The following is a 23,563-nucleotide window of genomic DNA, read 5'->3' on the forward strand; positions in this document are numbered from 1 at the left end:
TTTGAGAAAACGTGTGCCGAATATTTAAGTCTGAATACCCATAGTTTTCTGTCAGTTGTTCTTTCAAACAAAAATGGATTCCATGAAAAAAGTGGTTTGTTCAGCTCAAAACTCAACTGCACAAGTGCTTTACGTATACTCCTCATTTAGTCACACAGAACAGTAAAAAGATATGTTCTTGAAGGCTAAGATTAATAAAATTAATAATTTTTACTGCTTTTATCAAGGATATGCTTAAGTGAAACTGGCTTTTTCTACTGCAAGTACATGGTGCCACTGCTTTGAATCATGCTAAGTAAGGTGCCAGCAGGTTTACCTACATTTGCACCATCTGTGCAAATGTCAACACAGTGAAAAAAGAAATTAATGTCTTAGTGTTCTGAAAATAGGTCTGACTATGTGGACCTGCTGAAAGACTCCTGGGGACTCCCCTGAGAGTGGACAACACTCTGAGAGTGTACGAGAGATGGGCCTTGAAAAATAAATCAGATTTTGATAGGGTAAGATGAAGGAGAGCAGGGACATGAAGAAGGCAGTAAAACGTGAGGTATATTTAAGGACTGGAGTGTAGGATGTAGGTTTGGTTGGAAGAGGAGGGAAGCAGAGGCAGATGAAGCTGAAAAGATACTGTGAAAGGCCTGGAATGTCTTCAACATGATCAATAAGGTTTAAACCAGGGGCCAGCACCGCAGCCGGGTGGTTAAGTTTGCCCGCTCCACTTCTGCAGCCCAGGGTTTTGCTGGTTTGGATCCTGAGCGCAGACATGGCACTGCTCAAGCCATGCTGAGCAGGCGTCCCACATGCTACAACTCAAAGGACCCACGACTAGAAATACACAACTATGTACCAGGGGGGTTTGGGGAGAAAAAGGAAAAATAAAAATCTTTTAAAAAAAAGGTTTAAACCAGACCGGAGGAGGCTAGGGTGAGTAGGTTTTTGCTCTGTTTTTAAAAGTTGTAGTTTCAACTCATATAAAAATAAAGCTGACCATGTTTGCATTTACTAGTGATAAAACAAAAATGATAGCATAGCTTTTCTTGTAAGTAATGTTTAGAGAATGAAAAAATAAACGTGGGCAAATGCTTTACTGTAAGAAACATGCTGCACTATTACTTTAATTTAGAAACTATCACTTTCAGAAGGAAAAAGCATGAGAACATTTATTAAACACTTATTCTGAACTCAACACCATGTGAGTCACTTTTCATATTATATAATTTAATCATTACAAGCAGCTTACAAAATAGATCTCACCATTCATATAGATAAGGCAAATGAAGCCCAAAAGTTAAGTAACTTTCCAAGGGATGTGACTCTCAACTCTGATTTCATAGCACTTCATACTGTCACCCATTATCTCAAGGCATTTGGGGAAAGTCTGAAAACAAATTTAATTATCAATCACATGTAAATCTATATATTCCACGCAATCTTTTAAAATAGGGCCCCAAATGGTGTCACAAACCCAAATAAATATGATAAGATGTTAAATCTCTAAAGAGATTCTATATTTTGAATTTTTTCTTCCCTTCAAGAACTAGTTTAAACAATATGTAAAGCTGATTACTAGGAGTTGATGATAGAGATTTTGTTAAAACATAACAACTGAGAAAAATCAGGATTTGAAAGTTACTGTTAAGCTTCATCACCGTATTTATTGGATACAAAGACATTATTATTCCATATTTTTAAGTATTAGATCAGTAAGAAAAGGAGGGAAAGTGTCTGATGCCATCCTCCTTGGCCCTGACATCAACATGCAGGGTCTGGACGGCCACCACCGTGTCAGCATGGCTCACTCTTCCTGCACTGGGACCGCTCCTCTAAGCACCCACGCTCTTTCACACGCGCACACAAACAAACTATGGCATGCTTCTCCTCTACAACATACACAAATTTTCTGTTCAATTGGATGGTTAGAAACTTTTTTGTTGACATTTTAAAATAAATTATCAAAATTATTTCAAATTAATATTTTACTATAAAAAAAGTAAATACAGAGTGAAGCTATTTATTATTTATTCATTTCTAGGCAAGATTAGGGTCTGAGAGTATAAATAAAGTTCAAATAAAGTAGCTGCTGGCTTGACAAAAAATGGATACTTGCTAAAGGTAGAAAATTATTATAAATATTGAAAACAAACAGGTAAAACATCTTGAAAGTTTTCTAAACTTTGCATTTTAAAATTACAGTTCATTAGAAACCATGCTTTTCTTCTATATTTATACCAAAATAGTTTTATTTTGGTTTAATTAAAACTGGTAATAATGATCCATTTGTATATAAATATAATTCTTTTACATTTTAGATTAAAAATTGTACAATATTAAAAAGCTTATAAAGTAAATTGCCAACAAAATGTGAACTCACATATACATATCTGACATTGGGGAATTATTATTATAATTATTATATTATGGAATGCCAAACATGGGCAATGTATCCAAGTTATAGGATAGTTATGATTAAATAAAAGAGAAAAAAATACTTTCAAATTAATGATTTGTTCAAATTAATGATTTATTCAGATGAGTAAATTTGCTCATCTGAATAAAAAAAAATCACCATTATCACTAATGTGACAAATTCCTTGGGGTTCTGAATGTGTGGATCTGACTGCTCCGCTATTTTTTGGAAGAGATGACTTCAATCCAAATCTCCCTATATTTCTGATACAATTACAGAGATTAAATTTTAGAGAGTAAAAGATTTTTATTGAAAGGTAAGATCTCTAAACATATTCTCAATACAAAAACACAAACGTGGCATTTGCCACTGTGAGATGTGTTCTGCTGCAGTGCTAGACTCACTAGCGTGAGTTTACACATGTGCAAATGTGCCGTGCTAGGAAAAGGGTCTTAACGATCAGACCTTTCTTCTCTGCTTACACAGGGTGGCTGGAACGGATTCAGCACATTAAAGCAGATCATAACTTTGCTTTGATTACTCCCTTTCAACATGCCTTGTGTCACACATTTGAACTATGTATTAGACAGATGTGGTAAAGAGCTTTTGGCAGATTGGAAAGCCCCCAGAATCTCTTGACGTGGCTGGGAGTTGGTAATTTTGAGGTAACTATTTCCTGAATGTGCTGCTATTGTGGGGCTCCTCAAGTCTCAGTGATCTCAAGAAGGAGCCCAACAGGTTACCTGTTGGTTCATGCACTCCTCTAATAAATAATATGTCAATCTGATCCTACCAGAAAAATCAACAGGCTGCCTGAGAAAATATCTTACTTGCTATTCATTTTACTTGATGGGAGTTTTAGGCATTAAAGGCTAGAAAGTACTTGGAAAATCCAATAATGACCTGTCTGTATTAGGATTTTTCCTTGTGAGTTTAGGCGAATCAAAAAAAATTTTTTATATATAAGTGGATATTTGCTAAAGTAGCAAACTAAATAACTTTTGATATCTAAATGAACAAAAGGAGGAGAAATAAGCTAAAACTGGCAATATATATTTATCATTACTGTGTCTAACATCACTCTGAGTTGGTAAGGTAAGTTCAGATACAGGCAGTGTTTTCATTTACAATATACCTGTACCCTTGAATACCCTTCAGCAAGCCACAGATCACATGGTTTCTGCCATGTCTAAATTGTGATCTTTGGCAATGACAGACCTGACGTGAGGAGGTGATGTATACACCCCTCAATGTCCTCTCTTCACTGGCTGGCTTTATCTCCTTTAAGTACTATAAATGAGGAATGTTTAAGCTGAGTGTATTAGCAGTCAGTCATATGGCAGTTGCTAACAAATGGCTATATATTTGAGTGAAACTCCATAATTAAACTTCCATCTAACAGGAGACAGGCTAGCAAAAAAGAATTTGGATAACTTGTTACCTTGCTTACTAAGTGTCTATACATCAAGAAAAGAATTCCAAAACATTAAGGCACATTATCTTCCCAAGTCCATTTGGTCTTCAAAAATTTGAATAGTCATTAAATGAAATTTCTTGTCTTTTTCCAAAGGGCATGATACTACCATGTGCCTTTATCTAACTATTATGATGATTAATGGAGAATGCTCTCATGGATGCATTTGTCTGAATGTGAAAAGTCTGCATTCTTAATGTTTACCACAAACCCAACGAAGCTGATGATCCGTCTGAAGGTCAGTCAGTTCTTCAATAGTTCTCCAGCTACACTGGCAGGCGTATGCCCGTGTTCCTTTCTTCTTTACCAACTTTGTTTTTAATTTGTGGAATTCTGGCATGTTGTTCCTATTGGTAAAACATGAAGGTTTCAGCAGAGTGACTTTGTTCACTGCCTAATGACTGAAAAAAAAGGAAGTTCTTTATTGCTTTATTTTCATATCTTTACAACATCTGAACACTAACCAATCATGGTTCCCTCACACAAACAACAAAAGATACGCTTCAGTGTGCTTTCTGATGGTATTTCCTCGGTATCTAGTACTTTTTAACAGCAATCCTCTAGGTCTGTCTATTAAGGCTGTCACAGAGTACAATGACTTAAAGGGCTGAAGAATTACTGATGTGTCCTATCAGAGACGACATGATAGGAGAATAGAATGGGAAGGATGGTGGTTCATCTACCTCAGATACCCACCTCCACCATACTCTAAAAGCCTGCAATATGGCAAATAGAGGGTGTATATGAGGCATAAAGATAATAGGCTTCTGATAAATGAACTTCAGAAATTTTTCATTAACAAAGTATCTGCTATTTCCATGTGTTGAACTGGTATTTTAACTTTCATTTGTTTCAGTGATATGCTATTTAATTATACTATCAGCAATAAAATAAATGCCCATCCTGCATTAAATGTCAATAATGTTAAAATAATTAAATCAATGGGCAGAACCATCATGAAAACTGATAACCATCTGACTTGATGCTATTATAAAGAAAGACTAGAGAAGTTAATTTAATTAATTGAAAATCAATTATGATTTTCATGATAATCCATGTACTGAATTTATGTAAATATTCTGTGGCAGAATAAAAAATGGAAAAATTCAAAATGAAACAATGAAAAAAATACAAAGTAAAATGATGAAATACAGTATAAATATTTAAAGAAGAGACATACAGTGTTATCTGTTACTTTTGAAGTCACTGTAATAGAAGGCAGGCTACAAGGGCCCTCTGGTGGTCAAAGGGTACCACATTCAGTGCTGTATTGTACAAAATCCAGACACAATTTAGAAGGTTAGAACCTTAGAAAACCTGGGGGATTTTCCAACCTAACTGTCTGGTTTCAGGACACTGAGACTCTGACCAGCTAAGTGACTTAGCTAAGGTTACAGTGAGCTGGGGGAAAAAATGAATAACCTAAGTTTTATCAGAAAGAAAAAACTCCACAGAACTAAATGTGTTTAATGAAAAAAAATGTTCCTTATTCAGTCTGCGATATATTTTAACAAACTTAACATTTGATACTAGATTGAATCCTTAATTAGAGATTTTAGGAGTAGGAATCATGAATAGCCAGGGAGGTATTTCAAATACTTTTTTTAAGAAGCATGTATCTTAAAAGCTTAGAAAGAAAAAAAATTTCCTTATTTCCCATAAAGAAAACAGTGACTTCATAGAAAAATTAAAGCATTTTATTTAGCTATTTTGGCAAGACTGTGAAGTATAGCTTATACTTCTTTTAGAAAGTTCTAGAACTCATCAAAGCTAGGATACATTTATTTCCCTCATCTATAAAATGAGGACAATAAAACAAAGGACTGCACAGCATTTCACTGTATAATTAAGGTGCAGACTGATGCCACTAAAAATAAATGGCTCCCTATGTTCTGCCTAGACATTCAATGACACTGCAAGCCTTTAACTTGCCTTCGGTCACCAGCTAATTCTGGTTTTCCTCAGTGAATAATCCCTACTCTCCTCAAGTGTTTCATCTATTCTCCACTCCTTTACTTTCGGCAGAGCACATCCTCATTCACAAAGCCAGGCCATCATCAGATGTGAAAAGCCTTTCATTTCCTCGCTTTCCCCCGAATGCATCAGTGTCTTAGCTCTTTCCACCCAATCACAGCGGGTGAGCCTCCTCTTCCTGTTCAAGGCTCTCTCTCCATCAGCACTCTGGAACGCAAAGCCTCTAAGACCTTGTTACTTACAAACCTTCCCCTTCCCATGCCTTCCTTACCCTCCGCAATATAAGCATCAAAGTATATCCTATCTTAACCAAAAGATCCTTAACTCTGCATTCATTGACAGGCTTCCAAGTTGCCTTCCTGGGTAATAACCATCCAATCTCATGGTTTCAACTACCACTTTATAGATTACATTTCCTACCAGAGCTTCAGAGCCACAGTTTCAGCAGCTCCCATAAGTAAAATAAATAAACATATAGGCTTTTCCTTCAAGTCTGTTCTTAAATCTCCTCTATCAACAGACAGTATCACTGTCCGTCTACGTAAATCAAGACAGAAACCCAGGACTCATCCTAGGTGATATCTGTCCCTTACCTTCCACAGCCAGGACGACCTCTAAAATATCTCTCAAGTATATCTACTCCTCTCTACCCTCCTCACTGCCATAATTCAGATCCTCATTTCCTTCCCACTGGATTATCATAACATCCTTCATTAATCCCCATGATTCTAAACTGGCCTGGTTCCTGTACAGTAGTTAGCTATCTTTTAAAAATTCAACTCTATTCAGATATTTCCCCTGATGAAAAGCCTTCAATGGTTATCCATTGCCTAAAGAATTAAGTCCAAATTCCTCAGTATTGCTTTCCTGGATCTGCTCTTTTGGATCTCTCTCCCTTATTTCATTCACCTCTTGCTATCTCTCGCCCTGGTATCTTACACTGTACACAGTCCAAACTATTTGTAAGTCCCCAGACATGCCATGTGGTTTCACCTGTGTCTTTACAAATACCTCCTAAAAGAATACCGGTGTCCATCTTGTTTGCTAGGCAAATTCCTAATTGTTCTTCAAGACTCAGGCCTTTCCTGATATCTCAGGGTGGATGTATCCACCTTGCCTTCTTTTAACGTATCTCCACTGTTACATTTATCACATGATGTTATAGCACCTCCCAAGCATTCCTAAGCCTCTTAAAGCCTAAGACAATATTTTCTACTAATTCAAATAGTAATTATTAGTTGTTTTTATATTGTATTTAGTATATTTCAGAAAGACAAATAACAGCAAATACTGTTATTTATTTTTAATAAATCTTCTAATAAATCTGTTTTATCTAAAAGTATGAATTTTTTTAAACCAGGCTGCCACAGATCTAGAGTAAACCAACTGATATTCTTGATAACTCATGAGACACTGCCAAGTTCCTCAAGTACCAACTAACTTGCCAATAAGCTTACTTAATGCCTGTGCTCACCAGAGTTTTGATGTGCCACGCATTCTATTATCCTATACTAATTTTACAAAAATTGATGGTTTGGGGCCAGCCCAGTGGTGTAGTGGTTGAGTTTGTGCACTCCACTTTGGCTGCCTGGGTTCGCAGATTCAGATCCTGGGCACGGACCTACACACTGCTTGTCAAGTCACGCTGTGGAGGCATCTGACATACAAAATGGAGGAAGACTGGCACAGATGTTAGCTCAAGGACAATCTTTCTCAAGCAAAAAGAGGAAGATTGGCAACAGGTGTTAGCCCAGAGCCAATCTTCTTCAAGCAAAAAGAGGAAGACTGGCAACAGGTGTTAGCTCAGGGCAAATCTTCCACAACAACAACAACAACAACAACAACAAAACTCTTTAAAAAAAATTGATGGTTCATCATGGGGACATATTGGGATTATTAACCACTCATTAGATTAACCAGAAGACAGTATAAAGCAGAGGATTTAGAAAAGTCAGAAAAGGCAAAATGGACCTGAAATAAAAACTAACTTTTCCAACTATGGGATTAAAGGTAGGCTAACCTGATCTGGGATTTTGGGACTGCACTAGGCTTTCTTTCGGTTGGGGCCTGTGAAACCTCTCAAATTGTAATTTTCCCATGTTTCTGTATACTTGAATTTGTGTCTGTGTGTGTGTGTGTGTGTGTGTAGAGGATTCAAAGTTTTCATAAGATTTTCAAAGTGGTTCTTGATGCGAAAAAGTTCAAAGACTATGCTTGTACAACAGACTCCTATGGATTTACATAAGAATGGCTGCCAGGAGAGGTGTGGGAGAAAGACTCTCTCCTTTTTCTTTTTGCTATTGGAGAATGCTGCAATATATTCTGATTACTTGTATCTGAAAATATACTCTTTGTTTAGGCACAGGTTTGGGGGACCAAAAATGCATGATATATGCACTTTATTAATTTTTAGCTCAATTTTTATTTGAAAATGTGTTCAAATACATTTTCATAATTTATAACATCTTAAAAATATTAGGTATTCAGTAAGTGTATAAGAATGTACAGGGGCCAACCTGGTAGTGCAGTGCTTAAGTTTGTACATTTCATTTCAGTAGCCCAGGGTTTACCAGTTTGGATCCTGGGTGTAGACCTGCACACCGCTTGTCAAGCCATGCTGTGGGAGGCATCCCACATACAAAGTAGAGGAAGATGGGCATGGATGTTAGCTCAGGGCCAGTCTTCCTCAGCAAAAAGAGGAGGATTGGTGCCAATCTTCCTCAAAAAAAAAAAAAAATATATATATATAAAAAATAAATAAATGATAAAAAAAAAGAATGTACAAATTACAAAAGTACAAAAGTATGAGTAAGACACTATCCTGACCACAAGGACGGAGGCAGACATATATCAGCCTAAGATTTTCAATTTTATATTACAGTAAGTGCTATAATAGGTACAAAGTGCTATGGACACACAGAAAAGGATGAATTTACTTCCAAGTTAAGACAGTGGTGAGGGAATCACAAAGACGCACAATGAATTGTACCCTGAGGGACAGGTAGGGTTTATGTAAATAAAATGGTGGGAAGGTGTCCCAGGAGGTGAAGAGCTTGCTCAAAGTCCTAGGAATGGGAATACTGAGTACTCTCATGTAGCTAAGATCTTGTAAGGGTGAAAAGTGCGTTGTGGAAACACAAAGCTGAATGATAGATGGATGGGGGCTGGATCGTGGAGGGTCTTGAATGCCAGACTAAGGAATTTGGACATGATTCTGAAAACAGAGGATTTTGGCAGGAGAATGGCATACTCAGAGTTATGCTTTAATTCTCAGCATGGGAAGAGTGGACTGAGAGAGGAGACGGTAGGTAGAAAAATCAGGGAGGAGGCTATTTCTATCCTTTTATCCAGAAGTAACATGCCCTTACGTAGGTTGACAGCAGACAGATGGAAAGGAGATGGGTGAGAGAATTATTCAAGGGGTGAAGGCCACACAATCTGGCCATCTCCATCAAGAGACATTATGGCAAAATAAGAAATATAAAGTTGTCCTTGGTACATTTTTCAGAGTGAAGTTCTTTAGAAACATACCTGAAAAACAGATAATCGCATGATTTGTCCCACATATAATCGTCGTAGCTTACTATCCGGAAATCACATGCTATACAACGCAGATGGTCACATGCTCTGTTCAGAGAAAAGGAGCTGTACATTAAAGATTATTGGTATGTTTAATTATGAAAGTATGGTGATTTATTCATAGGATACATCACATATTATAGATTACTGAGTAAACAACAGAAAAGTAAAGATTAATCTGATTACAAATTTTTATACTGAAGGACTGATTATATATCTGAACTTTCAGGTTAAATTTCTGCACGAACCTACCTATTTTACTAAGATCTTACACACTGATAGATATATGCACACATGTACACTGTACAGATATAAAAGAAACAAGTTGGATATGTAGGTCTTTTAGTTCAATGGTTTTCAAATTGTGTGTGAGGGCGATCTTCACTTAAGCTAACTTCTTTAAGTTGCTTCCCTTTCTATTGAAATTTTCAGGATGGCTCTAACACAGAATTTACCACATGATATTGAAATGTCTCCCCCATAAGCTACTCACGTGCTGGAACAATATCTTATTTGTTTCTGTTTCCCCGCTACCTGGCATTAATGCATTCATTCATTCACTTAAAAAATATTTACTGAAAGCCTATTACATGCTAGTGACATTCTGTCCTCATGCAGCTTAGATTCTGAGAGGAAATAAACAATACTCATAACAACTAAATTATACAGTATGTTAGAAGGTAAAAAGTACTTTGAACACAACAAGTAGGGTAAATAAAATTGGGAGTATTGGGAGGGAGTGGATTGCAATTTCGAATAGAGTAGCCTGCACAGGCATCACTGAGATGGTAGATCTGAGCAGTTTCTTTAAATGGAGTGGTAGCTGGTAAAGGAACTGGGGTTGAGAGAAGCTTATATTTAAGAAGGGAGGAGAAAGAGCATGTTGTATGTTGATGGCAAAGAGGTAGTGAAGAGGAAAATGCTGATGATGCAAGAGAGAGAAGGCAGATCTGGTAGAAGGATACTTAGCATATAATACGTACTTAATGAATATCTGAGGAATTAAAATGCCAGAGCAATTCTCAACACTCATACAGTAGTACATAGTAACTTTAGGAGTAAAATGATAATACATGGCAATAATTATGAATTGCTGCTGTAAGCAATTTGATTTATATAGTAATGGTGATTTACTTTATAGAAAGCAAGCTTCTCTATTGTTTGAAGTATTTAGAAACTAGACTCAATATAGATTCATTTGATAATCTAAAAATTAACAGGCAATAAGAGTTTTAAGATACCAAAAACAAAGTGAAAAGACCAGTAACAGAGTAGAAGAAAATGTTTTCAATACACGGTCAAATATTTATACTATACAAAGAGTGCTTACATATGACAACAAAGAAAAGAAAACTTAAAAATATATTCAATCTCATAATACAGGTATCATAGAATAGTAGTTAAGAGCATAGACTCAGGACACAGACGGCCTAGGTTCAAATGCTGATTCCACTATTTACCAGCTGTGTAACTGGAGTCAAGTAACAACTTCACTGTGACTCAGTTTCACTATCTGTAAAATGAGGCTAATAATACTTATATAACTCATAGAATTATTATGAGGACCTAATGAGTTAATATTGGTAAAGTGTTTATAATGGTGCCTGGTACATAGTGTTTCTTAGAAAGTTAACATATTATATAAATAATTAAAATTTAAAGCAAGCACAAAACAAATTTTTTAAGCAATTAAGTTAGCAAAAACTAGCACTCAGGCATTTCTGGTGGGTATGTGAATTGCTATAACCTTTTGGGAAAAATCTTGGTTATTATTATTTTTAAAATTTTTATTGTGGGGCTGGCCCCGTGGCCGAGCGGTTAAGTTCGCATGCTCCGCTGCAGGCAGCCCAGTGTTTCGTTAGTTTGAATCTTGGGCGCAGACATGGCACTGCTCATCAAACCACACTGAGGCAGCGTCCCACATGCCACAACTAGAAGGACCCAGAACAAAGAATATACAACTATGAAGAATATACAACTATGAGAAAAAGGAAAAAACAAAATCTTACAAAAAAAATTTTATTGAGATTATGATAGCTTACAACCTTGTGAAATTTCAGTTGTACATTATTGTTTGTCAGTTGTGTTGTAGATGTACCACTTCACCCTTTGTGCCCACTCCCCACTCCCCTTTCCCCTGGAAGCCACTAATCTGTTCTCTGTCTCCATATTTAACTTCCATATGTGGGTGGAGTCATGCAGAGACTGTCCTTCTCTATCTGGCTTATTTCACTTAACATAATACCCTCAAGGTCCATCCATGCTGTTGTGAACGGGATAATTTTATTCTTTTTCATGGCTGAGTAGTATTTCATTGTATACATATATCATATCTTCTTTATCCAATCATCAGTTGATGGGCACCTAGGTTGCTTCCATGTTTTGGCAATTGTAAATAATGCTGCAACGAACATAGGGGTGCATGGGACTTTTGGAATTGCTGATTTCAAGTTCTTTGGATAGATACCCAGTAGTGGGATGGCTGGGTCATATGGCATTTCTATTTTTAATTTTTTGAGAAATCTCCATATTGTTTTCCATAGTGGCTGCACCAGTTTGCATTCCCACCAGCAGTGTATGAGGGTTCCTTTTTCTCCACAACCTCTCCAACATTTGTTACTTTTTGTTTTGGTTATTTTTGTCATTCTAATAAGTGTAAGGTGATATCTTAGTGTAGTTTTGATTTGCATTTCCCTGATGATCAGTGATGATGAACATCTTTTCATGTGCCTATTGGCCATCCATATACTTTGGAGAAATGTCTGTTCTGATCTCCTGCCCATTTTTTGATTGGGTTGTTTGATTTTTTGTTGTTGAGTTGTGTAAGTTCTTTATATATTATGGAGATTAACCCTTTGTCGGATATATGACTTGCAAATTTTTTTTCCCAATTAGTGGGTTGGTTTTTGTTTCAATCCTGTTTTCCCTTGCCTTGAAGAAGCTCTTTAGTCTGATGAAGTCCCATTTGTTTATTCTTTCTATCGTTTCCCTTGTCTGAGAAGACATGGTGTCCAAAAAGATCCTTTTAATACTGATGTCAAAGAGTGTACTGCCTATATTTTCTTCTAGAAGCCTTATGGTTTCAGGTCTTACCTTTAGGTCTTTGATCCATTTTGAGTTTATTTGGGTGAATGGTGAGAAAGAATGGTCAATTTTCACTCTTTTACATGTGGCTTTCCAGTTTTCCTAGCACCATTTGTTGAAAAGACTTTCTTTTCTCCATTGTATGCCCTCAGCTCCTTTGTCAAAGATTAGCTGCCTGTAGAAGTGTGGTTTTTATTTCTGGGCTTTCAATTCCGTTCCATTGTTCTGTGCACCTGTTTTTGTACCAGTGCCATGCTGTTTTGATTACTGTAGCTTTGTAGCATGTTTTGAAGTCAGGGATTGTGATGCCTCCAGCTTTGTTCTTTTTTCTCAGGATTGCTTTAGCAATTCGGGGTCTTTTGTTGCCCCAGATGAAGTTTAGGATTCTTTGTTATATTTCTGTAAAGAATGTCATTGGGATTCTGATTGGTATTGCATTGAATCTGTAGATTGCTTTAGGTAGTATGGCATTTTAACTATGTTTATTCTTCCAATCCATGTGCATGGAATGTCTTTCCATCTCTTTATGTCATCATCAATTTCTTTCAGGAAAGTGTTGTAGTTTTCATTGCATAGGTCTTTCACTTCCTTAGTTAAATTCACCCCAAGGTATTTTATTCTTTTTGTTGAGATTGCGAATGGTATTGTGTTCTTGAGTTCTTTTTCTGTTAGTTCGTTATGAGAGTATAGAAATGCTACTGATTTATGTAAGCTGACGTTATACCCTGCAACTTTGCTGTAGTTGTTGATTATTTCTAATAGTTTTCCAACGGATTCTTTGGGGTTTTCTATATATAAGATCATGTCGGCTGCAAACAGTGAGAGTTTCACTTCTTCCCTCCCTATTTGGATTCCTTTTATTCCTTTCTCTTGCCTAACTGCTCTGGTCAAAAGCTCCAGTACTATGTTGCATAAGAGTGGTGATAGAGGGCATCCTTGTCGTGTTCCTGTTCTCAGGGGGATGGCACTCAGTTTTTGCCCATTGAGTATCATGTTGGCTGTGGGTTTGTCATATATGGCCTTCATTATGTTGAGGAGGTTCCCTTCTATCCCCATTTTGTTCACAGTTTTTATCATAAATGGCAGTTGGATCTTGTCAAATGCTTTCTCTGCATCTATTGAGATGATCATGTGGTTTTTATTCCTCAGTTTGTTGATGTGGTGTATCACATTGATTGATTTGCGGATGTTGAACCATCCCTGTGTCCCTGGTCTGAATCCCACTTGATCATGATGTATGATCCTTTTGATGTATTGCTGAATTTGGGTTGCCAAAATTTTGTTGAGAATTTTTGCATCTATGTTCATCAGCAATATTGGCCTGTAGTTCTCCTTTTTTGTGCTGTCCTTGTCTGGCTTTGGTATCAGAGTGATGTTGGCCTTGTAGAATGTGTTAGGAAGTGTTCCGTCCTCCCTAATTTTTTGGAATAGCTTGAAAAGGATAGGTATTAAATCCTCCCTGAAAGTTTAGTGGAATTCCTCAGGAAAGCTGTCTGGTCCTGGCGTTTTATTCTTTGGGATGCTTTTGATTGCTGTTTCAATCTCTTTCCTTGTGATTGGTCTGTTCACATTGTCTGCTTTTTCTTGACTTAGCTTTGGGAGGTTGTAAGAGTCTAAGAATTTATCCATTTCCTCTAGGTTATCCATTTTGTTGGCATATAGTTTTTTGTAGTATTCTCTTGTAATCTGCTGTACTTCTGTGGAGTCTTTTATTTCTCCTCTCTCATTTCCGATTTTGTTTATTTGAGCTTTCTCTCTTTTCATCTTTGTAAGTCTGGCTAGGGGTTTGTCAATTTTATTTATCTTCTCAATGAACCAGCTCTTTGTTTCATTGATCCTTTCTACTGCCTTTTTTGTTTCAACAGCATTTATTTCTGCTCTGATTTTTACTATTTCTCTCCTTCTGCTGACTTTGGGCTTTGTTTGTTCTTTTTCTAATTCAGTTAGGTATAATTTGAAATCGCTTATTTGGGGTTTTTCTTGTTAAGGTGTGCCTGTATTGCGATGAATTTCCCTCTTAATACAGCTTTTGCTGCATCCCATATGAGTTGGTACGGCACGTTATCATTTTCGTTTGTCTCCAGATATTTTTTGATTTCTTCTTTAATTTCTTCAATGATCCATTTTGCTTGTTCAATAGCATACTGTTTAGTCTCCACATCTTTGTCTCTTTCTCAGCTTTTTTCTTGTAATTTCCAGCTTTATAGCATTATGATTGGAGAAGATGCTTATTATTTCAATTTTTAAAATTTTATAGAGGCTTGCCTTCTTTCCCAACATATGGTCTATCCTTGAGAATGTTCCATGTGCACTTGAGAAGAATGTGTATTCTGTTTTTGGATGGAGTATTCTATATATGTCTATTAAGTCCAACTGTTATAGCTTTTAGTTTAATTCCACTGTTTTCTTGTTGATTTTCTGTCTGGATGATCTATCCATTGATGTGAGTGGGGTATTGAGGTCCCCTACTATATTGCGTCATTTTTGATATCTTCTTTTTGGTTTGTTAATAGTTACTTTATGAACTTTGGTGCTCTGTGTTGGGTGCATAGATATTTATAAGTGCTATTTCTTCTTGATGTAGTGTCCTTTTGATCATTATATATTGCCCCTCTTTGTCTCTCTTTACCTGCCTTATCTTCAAATCTGCTCTGTCTGATATAAGTATTGTAACACCTGCTTTCTTCTGTTTGCCATTAGCTTGGAGTATCATCTTCCACCCCTTCACTCTGAGCCTGTATTTGTCATTGGAGCTGAGATGTGTTTCCTGAAGGCAACAAATTGTTGGATCTTGTTCTTTAATCCATATTGCCACTCTGTGTCTTTTTATTGGAGAGTTCAATCCGTTTACATTGAGGGTGATTACTAATGTATGAGGGCTTAATGCTGTCATTCTGTTACTCACTTTCCGGTTTTCCTGCAATTCCTTTGTTTCTCATACTGTGTTTTGTTCTACCCACTGATTTCTGCAGTTTCTTATGCTGTGTTTCTTAGTTTTTTCCTTATTTATTTTTTGTGTTTCTGTTCTGCTTTTTAGTTTAGTGGCTACGCTGAAGTTTGTATTCAGAAACTCGTGCATTACATAGTTCATTTTCTCATGACCTCTTATTTCCTTAATCTAAACTGATTCAGTCCCATTCCTCCTCCCCTCTTAAGTTATTATTTTCATATCTTATTCCAACTTGTGTTGTGAGTTTGTGGTTAAAGTGACAAGATTGTCTTTGTTTTTGGTGTTTTCCTTCCCTTTATCCTAATGCTATAGTTGAATATTTACTATCCTATTCTGATTCTATTTGCGTCCCTACTCTGTGTTTTGTGACCCCTTTCTCCCTTTTTTCAGGTATGAGGGCCTTCTTGAGGATTTCTTGTGGAGGGGCGTCTTGTGGCTATGAAGTCCCTTAGCTTTTGTTTGTCTGGGAAAGATTGAATTTCTCCCTCATATCTGAAGGCTATTTTTGCTGGATAGAGTATTCTTGGCTGAAGATTTTTATCCTTTAAAGTTTTGAACGTGTCATTCCATTCTCTCCTAGTTTGTAAGGTTTCTGCAGAGAAATATGCTGAAAGCCTGATAGGGGTTCCTTTGTAGGTTATTTTCTTCTGCCTTGCTGCCCTGAGTATTCTTTCTTTGTCATTCATTTTTGCCAGTTTTACTACTATATGTCTTGCACTAGATCTTTTTACATTGACAGATCTAGGAGATTTGAAAGCTTCCTCCACACACATTTCTCTCTCATTCCCTAGATTTGGGAAGTTCTCTGCTATTATTTCTTTGAGCACACTTTCTGTTCCATTCTCCTTTTCTTCACCTCCTGGGATACCTATAATTCTTATGTTGCATTTCCTCATTAAGTCAGATATTTCTCAGAGACTTTCTTCATTTCTTTTTAGTCTCCATTCTCTCTTTCCTCTGTCTGGAGCCATTTAACATGTCTATCTTAGATTATGCTGATTCACTCCTCTATGGTGTCCACATGAGCATTCAGGGAATCCATATTTTATCTCTTCCATTGTGTTTTTCATTTCTTCTATTTCTGATTGATTCTTCTTTATAGTTTCAATCTCTTTTGTGAAGTAGCTCCTGAACTTGTTGAGTTGTTTCTCTATATTCTCTTTTAACTCACTGAGTTTTTTGACAATAGCTATTCTGAATTCATCGTCATTTAGTTTACTTATTTCTGAGTCCTCAGGACATAATTCTGGGTATTTATTGTTTTCCCTCTGGTCTGGAGTTTTGATGAACTGTTTGATGCTGGAACTACGGGTTTTCCGCATTGTGATATTATTTGGTTGCAGTTACAGCCTATTGCCACTAGATGGGGGTAGAGAGCCACGTATTCTGAGCCCTCTGCCTTCAGCTGAGGTGGTGTGGCACAGCGTGGGTGGTGGGCGGGGGGGGGGGGGGGGGGCATTTTCTTTTGCGCACAGACCCCGGTTTCCCGATCAGCTCTACCTATCTGGTCTCCTGGGGTCTTGGCTTGATGAGGTCACTCCACATGAAAACTTTCACACCATTAGAGGGCTTCCCTCTAAGCTGCAAGGGTGCTAGGGAGTCCTGGGTGATCCTGTGGACGTGTGACCCCTCCCCTACTCCTTCCCTCACAGAGCCTCCTGCGGCAGTGATCCCAGTCTTTAGGGGAGGGAGCAAAGTTCTCTCTTAGCCTGTTCCAGCTTCTCCGAGGGGGCTCCAGCCTCTCTGCCCTCCATCGTTTGGCTGCTGTGACTCTCTGAGGATTCCTGTGCTATTAGGATATTTTATCTTGGAATATGATTGCTCCTTTTTGTTGTATGTTGGAGGGGAGAGAGTCCTGGGCAAGCTCACTCTGCCATGATACTGATGTCACTCTTGGTTATTATTTTAAAACTAAAATTATCCCTAGATGTTGTACTAGCAAACCCATTTGGGGAAACCCATTACATATAAATAAAAGCACCAGTATATAAGCATATACCTCAAGAATTTCTACTGCAGTATTGTTGAAGTGGCAAAAAGCAGGATATCACTTTTGGGTATCTAGGAAAAAGGGAAAAGACTGAATAACATGTAGTATATTTATACTATGGAATGTTAGGTAGCTGATAAAGAGAGTTAATTAGATTTATCTATTGACATTTTAACATACAGAGCATGATCCTATTTTTGTAAAAACAACCACAAAAAATTCCTGTATAGGTGTTTATAAGTTTGTAAGAACATGGTGAAAAATGTGGAAGGTTATAAAGTATGCAGCTAATAGTGGTCGCCTTGGGAGTGGTGGGAATGGAGGAGAGGGAGGAGATTATTATTTTTCTCTTTATACATTCTGCAATTAAAGAATAATAAAACCCATCATTAGATTTTTTTCACTTAATTCCCCCTAAAATTCAGATATGGTAACTTCAAAATCACAAATAATTTTTGGCCTGAAAGTTTCTTTAGAAATAGAAATGGGGTTTCTATTTCTAAAATTATTATGAATCATAGCAATAACTAAACATTCAACATCTATACAAGTTTCATAAGCAATTCCATATTTTCTTTCAAACTGTTAGCAATTCATGAAGTTATGGCTATACATAAGGAAATTCAACACAATTACATTCATACATATTTGAACTTGGATTTTGATTGTACAAGTCAGGAAATACAAAATGATGGTTCCCAAAGCTGCCATAACTTGCTTTCTTACGCATATGTAGTTTATTACATGATTGCACAGAGTGTTAACTTTAATGCCTTAATACACATGTGCAATTTGGCGGAATTATTGCTGTGGTGGGAACTATAATTTAGAATTTCCCGACATTTTGTATGTGTAAAATCTCAACCATAATGTTAAACTACAGCTTTTTAATTTAAATTTAAATTTAATAGTTTATTCAAATCTATTCACACTATCACATTTTCCTACAAATACTATCCTTTGAGAAAAATAAAATTAACTTGCAGCTAAGAAATCATTCTGCTGCTAAGATTCATTCTATTAGATCATAATTAGTACCAGTCTATGGAATAATCCAGTTTTGCAAGTAGTTTAAAAAATAATTAGGAGAGTAAAATTTGATTTGGTTTGAAAATAATGCCTTGGTTTTATCTATACCTTCTTAATTCCACCATGCTTCCTGGTGCTACTCTTTTTCCTTTCCACCAACTGGGCAAAAGACTCACATCTTTACACTACAATCATTCACCATTAAATTCTAAATAAGAGCTTTACCCAGAAATCAAACTAATAAACACATGGAAAATAGGCAGAATAAACTCAATTTCCTTTATGCCCTAGGAATGTAAATCAGTGCTCACTTTCAAGGTGTAAATATATTTCTTCTCCATCACTATGTATGTACAACAGCATATCTAAATTATAAAGTCATGATTCCAATGAAAGATAAATTGTCAGGTTTCTTCCCCTGAAATGGAAGTGAAGGGAATACAAACATTGAGGTGTCACCAATAGCTTTGTCCTTTTGTCCAGCTAATAAGTAGAATCTTTACTATTCTAAAGATGTGTATGGTGAGGATGCTCAAAATACAGCCCAATATAGTCTTCTGCCCAGACTCTGTGGTTTTCAGTTAAAACCTCTCAGATCTACACAGAGGACTAGGGAGTCTTGTTGTTTGGACAGTTGGAAAAGAAAAGCAGCTGCAATAGTAAAAACAGCTAAGATTCTTCCCTCTTACAAATATTATGAGATTGCAAATTGGTATATTAGAAAGCATAATGGATGAGGAACCAGGTTACACATTTGAGTCCTTGCTTTGTAATAATTTATGTGACCTTGGGCAAGGCACATTACTTGAGAGTCATCCTTGACAACTTTCTCTCTTATGTCCCATAGCCATTTAATCACTGAATTCTGTCAATGCTAGATTCTAAATAGCTCAAATGTGACACTTTTTCCCTACAGCCATTGCTACCACTCAGCTCACAGCTATCATGATCTCTTTCCTTGACCACTGTAACTTCTGCCAGCTACTGGTCTCCCTGTGTCCTCTCTTGTATTGCCCTCCCAACTTCCAATCCATTTTCCATTCAGCAGCCAAAATGCTTTTCTGTAGAAACACAAATATGATTATGTTACCCCATCTGCTAAAAAGCAAAAAACAAAAAAACAAACAATGGCTTCCACTGCATATATGACATAAAATCCTCCGGAGGACTACAGGACCCCAAACCAAATATCCCTCACCTACTTCTCCAGCCCATCAGGAGCCATTCTTTCTTCCACTCACTAAACTCCGGCTCACCTGGCTGCTCTCTGCTCTTCCAATACTTCTTCCTAGCCCAGGGATCATCTAAGATGGTGTGTTTTCTGGCTTCAGCGGTCCCCTCTCTTTGCTTAACTCCTACTTGTTTTTCATATTGTAGTGTGATTAAATGTTATTTGCTTAGGGGAGCATTCTCTAACCCTTCAAATTAGCTGGGGTGCCAATTATCTATGCTTATAGTATCCTGCACTTTCCCTTCACATTACATATTACGTGGAAATTAAATACTTATTTGTGGAATTATCTGTTTAAAGTCTCTCTCTTCATCTAGACTGAAAGCTCATTGAGGGCAGGGAACTGTCCATGTCTTTGTCCATGTTGACCACAATGTGTTCACTCAAAACCTGGGACCTAGCAAGCAGGTGGTTACAAAATATGTGTTTGATGAGTTTAACACTAGTGCCTCAATTTCCTCATTTATAAAATGGGGTTAAAAATTCTTGTTCTATCAGCATCTTGGTTTTTTTCCTGTGGAACAGGTGAACTAATATGCTTATATAAAAAAGTGCTCTGGACAGTATAAAGTACTTCACACATAAAATGTTTTACATGCACATGAACATGTATATGCTTTTCTTTCTGTGAGTGCAGATCTGCGTCACGAAAAGGGTGATCGATGACTAGTATCTTGGTACTGAGGAAAAAAGATTTGCGAATATAAACATTTACCTGTGCATATATACGCAGATGGCATGTTTTTTCTTTTCTTGTAGCTGTGCAGCAGGTAGGAACAGGGTTTGACGGATTTTGGCATTCTCATGGAGCAATATTATGTGATAGGACCCTCAAGCTATAGAAATAGGCCATTTTTTTCTCTACCTATATTCCATCTGGAACAAGACTCTTCTGTGCTGGAACTTAATCAAACTACATATAAAAAATACTATATAAAAGAAAATCTTGATGAAATATTTACTCTTTGGAAGTAAACCAGAATGTACTATCTTAAACACCATTTTTAAAATCAGAAGACACCTGTTAGTAAACACTGATACATATTTCCTGAGACAAAATGGAAAAATAGCAGCAGAATACAGGATTCCTGCTGCTGAAATGTAACACAAGGAGAAGGCAGCACTATCAGACGAGAAAGACACACAAATAATCACAAACTAGTGTACCTATAGTATCTACGTGTCTTTTGCACCATCAGCATACTTTCATGTATTATTCCATTTAACCCTCATGATGTCTCCATGAAGTATGTTTAGTTTTTATGGGAGAGAAAACTGAGGTTTTAGAAGATAATACTCCTTCTCTCAAGGCTTCACAGCTTGTAAGCAGTGGAGGGAAAGAGTTGAACTCAGGCATTCTGTCATCAGAGCCCTTTCTCTTCATGCCCTGGAGGGTTATCATTTGCTTCTTTATCACTTACTCTACTGGCCAGTGTTTTATCTTCTTTTTTTGTATTTAGTATATAGCACAGGGCCTAGGACATGGTGGGCATTCAAAGATATTATAGAAAGAAAGGAAAAAAGAACTTCAAATAGAATGAGAAAATGAATCTGTAGTATGTGAATTAAGTGGGGACATGCATTAGAAAGGAAGGTCATTCCAGACAGGAAATAAGTATAAAAATACTCAGAGGCAGAAAAATACAAGTGGAAAGTAGAGGATAATGTGTTCTAGTGGAAGTGGAGTATCTGACTCAGGCTTTAATTGGAGGTGAAGGGACTAAAAAGAGAAGAGAAAGAACACAATTTGGTAAAGCAAATGAGTTTAGAGTTAATGTGAGAGAAATGGCAACTCTCATTTTCCCACTGAACAGAAAAGAGGTGCTCAAAATAATACGTTAGGGATATTATCCTTAATGCTATATGTGGGTGAAGCTAGAGAAGATGGAAGTGGACAGTAACTCGGTAACTGTTGCTGTAATTCACTGGTGACTTCAGAGAAGCCTGGATTTGAAATGGAGTGGTCTGGAAATGCCTGAGATGAGTCCCACTGAGTTGACACAGGTAAGTCAGGATTGATAGCAATCAGACAATATTCTCTTCTAAGGGCATTTTATGTCTCTAATTCTTTGAATAGACAGTCCTCAACACATGATGATTCGAGCGCTATCAATTCTCATTTACAGCCCTTACAGCAGGCAGCATCCCAGTGGACTTCTATTAGCCTGTCTGCTGCCTGGTGTTCTGGTACAGGCTTCCCCAAACTCCCCATTTCCCTTTGGTCCTACAGCCCTTCTTTTTAGGCTTGCTAGGATCTAGGCCAGCACCATACAACCCTCCAACGGTGTCTTTTTAGATCCCACTTCTATTATTCAATATAACAGTTATCCCTCCTGAAATGTGGTCAACATGCAATCATATATCTCAGTCTTTTTTCTTAAAAAATTAACAAAAAATTAAAAAAAAAGTGTTTCATAATTAACTATAGACAAAAATATAATAATCTAGGTAAGTAGGCCTCTGCAAAAATAGAACCAAAAGTATTAATACAATAGAAAGATTTGCTTAAAACCAATTTGTTTCCCCGTATTATGACAACGATAATGGAACATGCTAGGAGTAGGAGGCTGATACGGACTGGGGTAGGTGGTACTATGACCATGAGAATGCCCTGAAACAGGTACTGAGTGAGACAGTAAGTGTCAGAAGGGGTAGAGAAGAGACAAAGAAAGGAGGGTTTTTGCTTTTTAAAAATGTAATATCAAACGACTGTGCTAAGAACTTTTTGGGTACTGCAGACCAGCAGCTTCTCATGCTGACTGGTTGGCCAAGTTGGTGTGGGTAACACATCATATAGCTGCATGGCCACATGGCTTCACCTGTCTTATCCACTGGCTTCCACTGCTGGGAAGGAAAAAATGGCAAGGCAGACGCTCACTCTCCTGGTGTCCTGTGGAAACCAAACTTGGACTGGAGTGATCCAGGCACTTCAAGTTAGGCTTGAAAAGGAGTCAACACAATGAACAACACACACTCAGTGTCACAGCTTTCAATAGCTACTGCCCAAGAATAACAAACATTTCAGTAAAGTGTTCTTAAATTGGCTAATAAAATATACCTCTCATTATGAAACAGACTGATGTCAATATGATAAGAACTACATTTTAACAATAGGGTATCAATTTGGAAAAACCTAATAAGAAAGTAGAATCTATTTCCGACATCCTACCTCTGGGAAGTATTTGTCCCAATCCCACGTGGAGCAGCACTTCCACCAAGGTACACTGGGCTGCAACTAGACATGTTCAACACATGGGAGAAAAGGAAAATTACAACAAAAAAGAAACTTGAGAAGTTAATTTGGCCTCATTGACTCTATATTCTTGAAATCAAATTGCATATTTTCCTGAGCAAGCCAACTATTTCAAAGAAGAGGTATTTATTCCAGGATCACTGTTTTCTTGGATATAACCTGTATATTCAGGAACACTCAAGGAGTTAAAATGAGTCACAGAAAAATGTGTTTGCCAAATAACGTATGGAACAAAGTAAATACTGAAGAATATAACAGAACATTAATTTTGAGAAACTGTTCACACTTTTTTTCATAGCAGAAAATTATTTACAACAGCAATAATCTCCCACTGAAGTTCCTTTACACTAAGGGGTCACAGACCATAAGAACACTGAAGATATTGCTATTGGTCTTTCTCCTGAAAGCCGACCAGTACTTCGTTGTTCAGTGTCACTATTGCTTAGATGCTAACAAAACCTATCAGACTATGCTCATAGTGTTTGCTCACCAGTGTGTATAACTCACCAAAGCAATCTCAGCTTACCTTTTACCAAGGCCTGGAACGGAAGCTCTGACAGATGTGTTACCTGAAGATTTAGATTTTAATTTC

General features: G+C 37.0%; 1 protein-coding gene across 2 annotated transcripts in view; it reads right to left on the reverse strand.

Annotated features, from left to right (window-relative positions):
- Window positions 1-1,087: 1,087 nt before the first annotated feature.
- The window catches only part of CFAP418 (cilia and flagella associated protein 418), a 30,352-nt gene continuing 7,876 nt past the window's right edge, over window positions 1,088-23,563 (reverse strand). Inside the window, exons 3-6 of one of the 2 annotated variants that reach the window (XM_044743950.2) lie at window positions 23,498-23,562; window positions 22,888-22,953; window positions 9,387-9,482; window positions 1,088-4,228 (exon numbers count right to left, since the gene is read on the reverse strand). In XM_044743950.2, coding sequence (XP_044599885.1) covers window positions 4,075-4,228; window positions 9,387-9,482; window positions 22,888-22,953; window positions 23,498-23,562 — 381 coding nt within the window. In that variant the 3' untranslated portion in view covers window positions 1,088-4,074. Of the gene's footprint in view, window positions 4,229-9,386; window positions 9,501-22,887; window positions 22,954-23,497; window position 23,563 lie in introns of both variants that reach the window. The other variant, XM_044743949.2, reaches the window with a different exon arrangement.

This window comes from Equus asinus, chromosome 12 (assembly GCF_041296235.1).
Source record: "Equus asinus isolate D_3611 breed Donkey chromosome 12, EquAss-T2T_v2, whole genome shotgun sequence".
Taxonomy (NCBI): domain Eukaryota; kingdom Metazoa; phylum Chordata; class Mammalia; order Perissodactyla; family Equidae; genus Equus; species Equus asinus.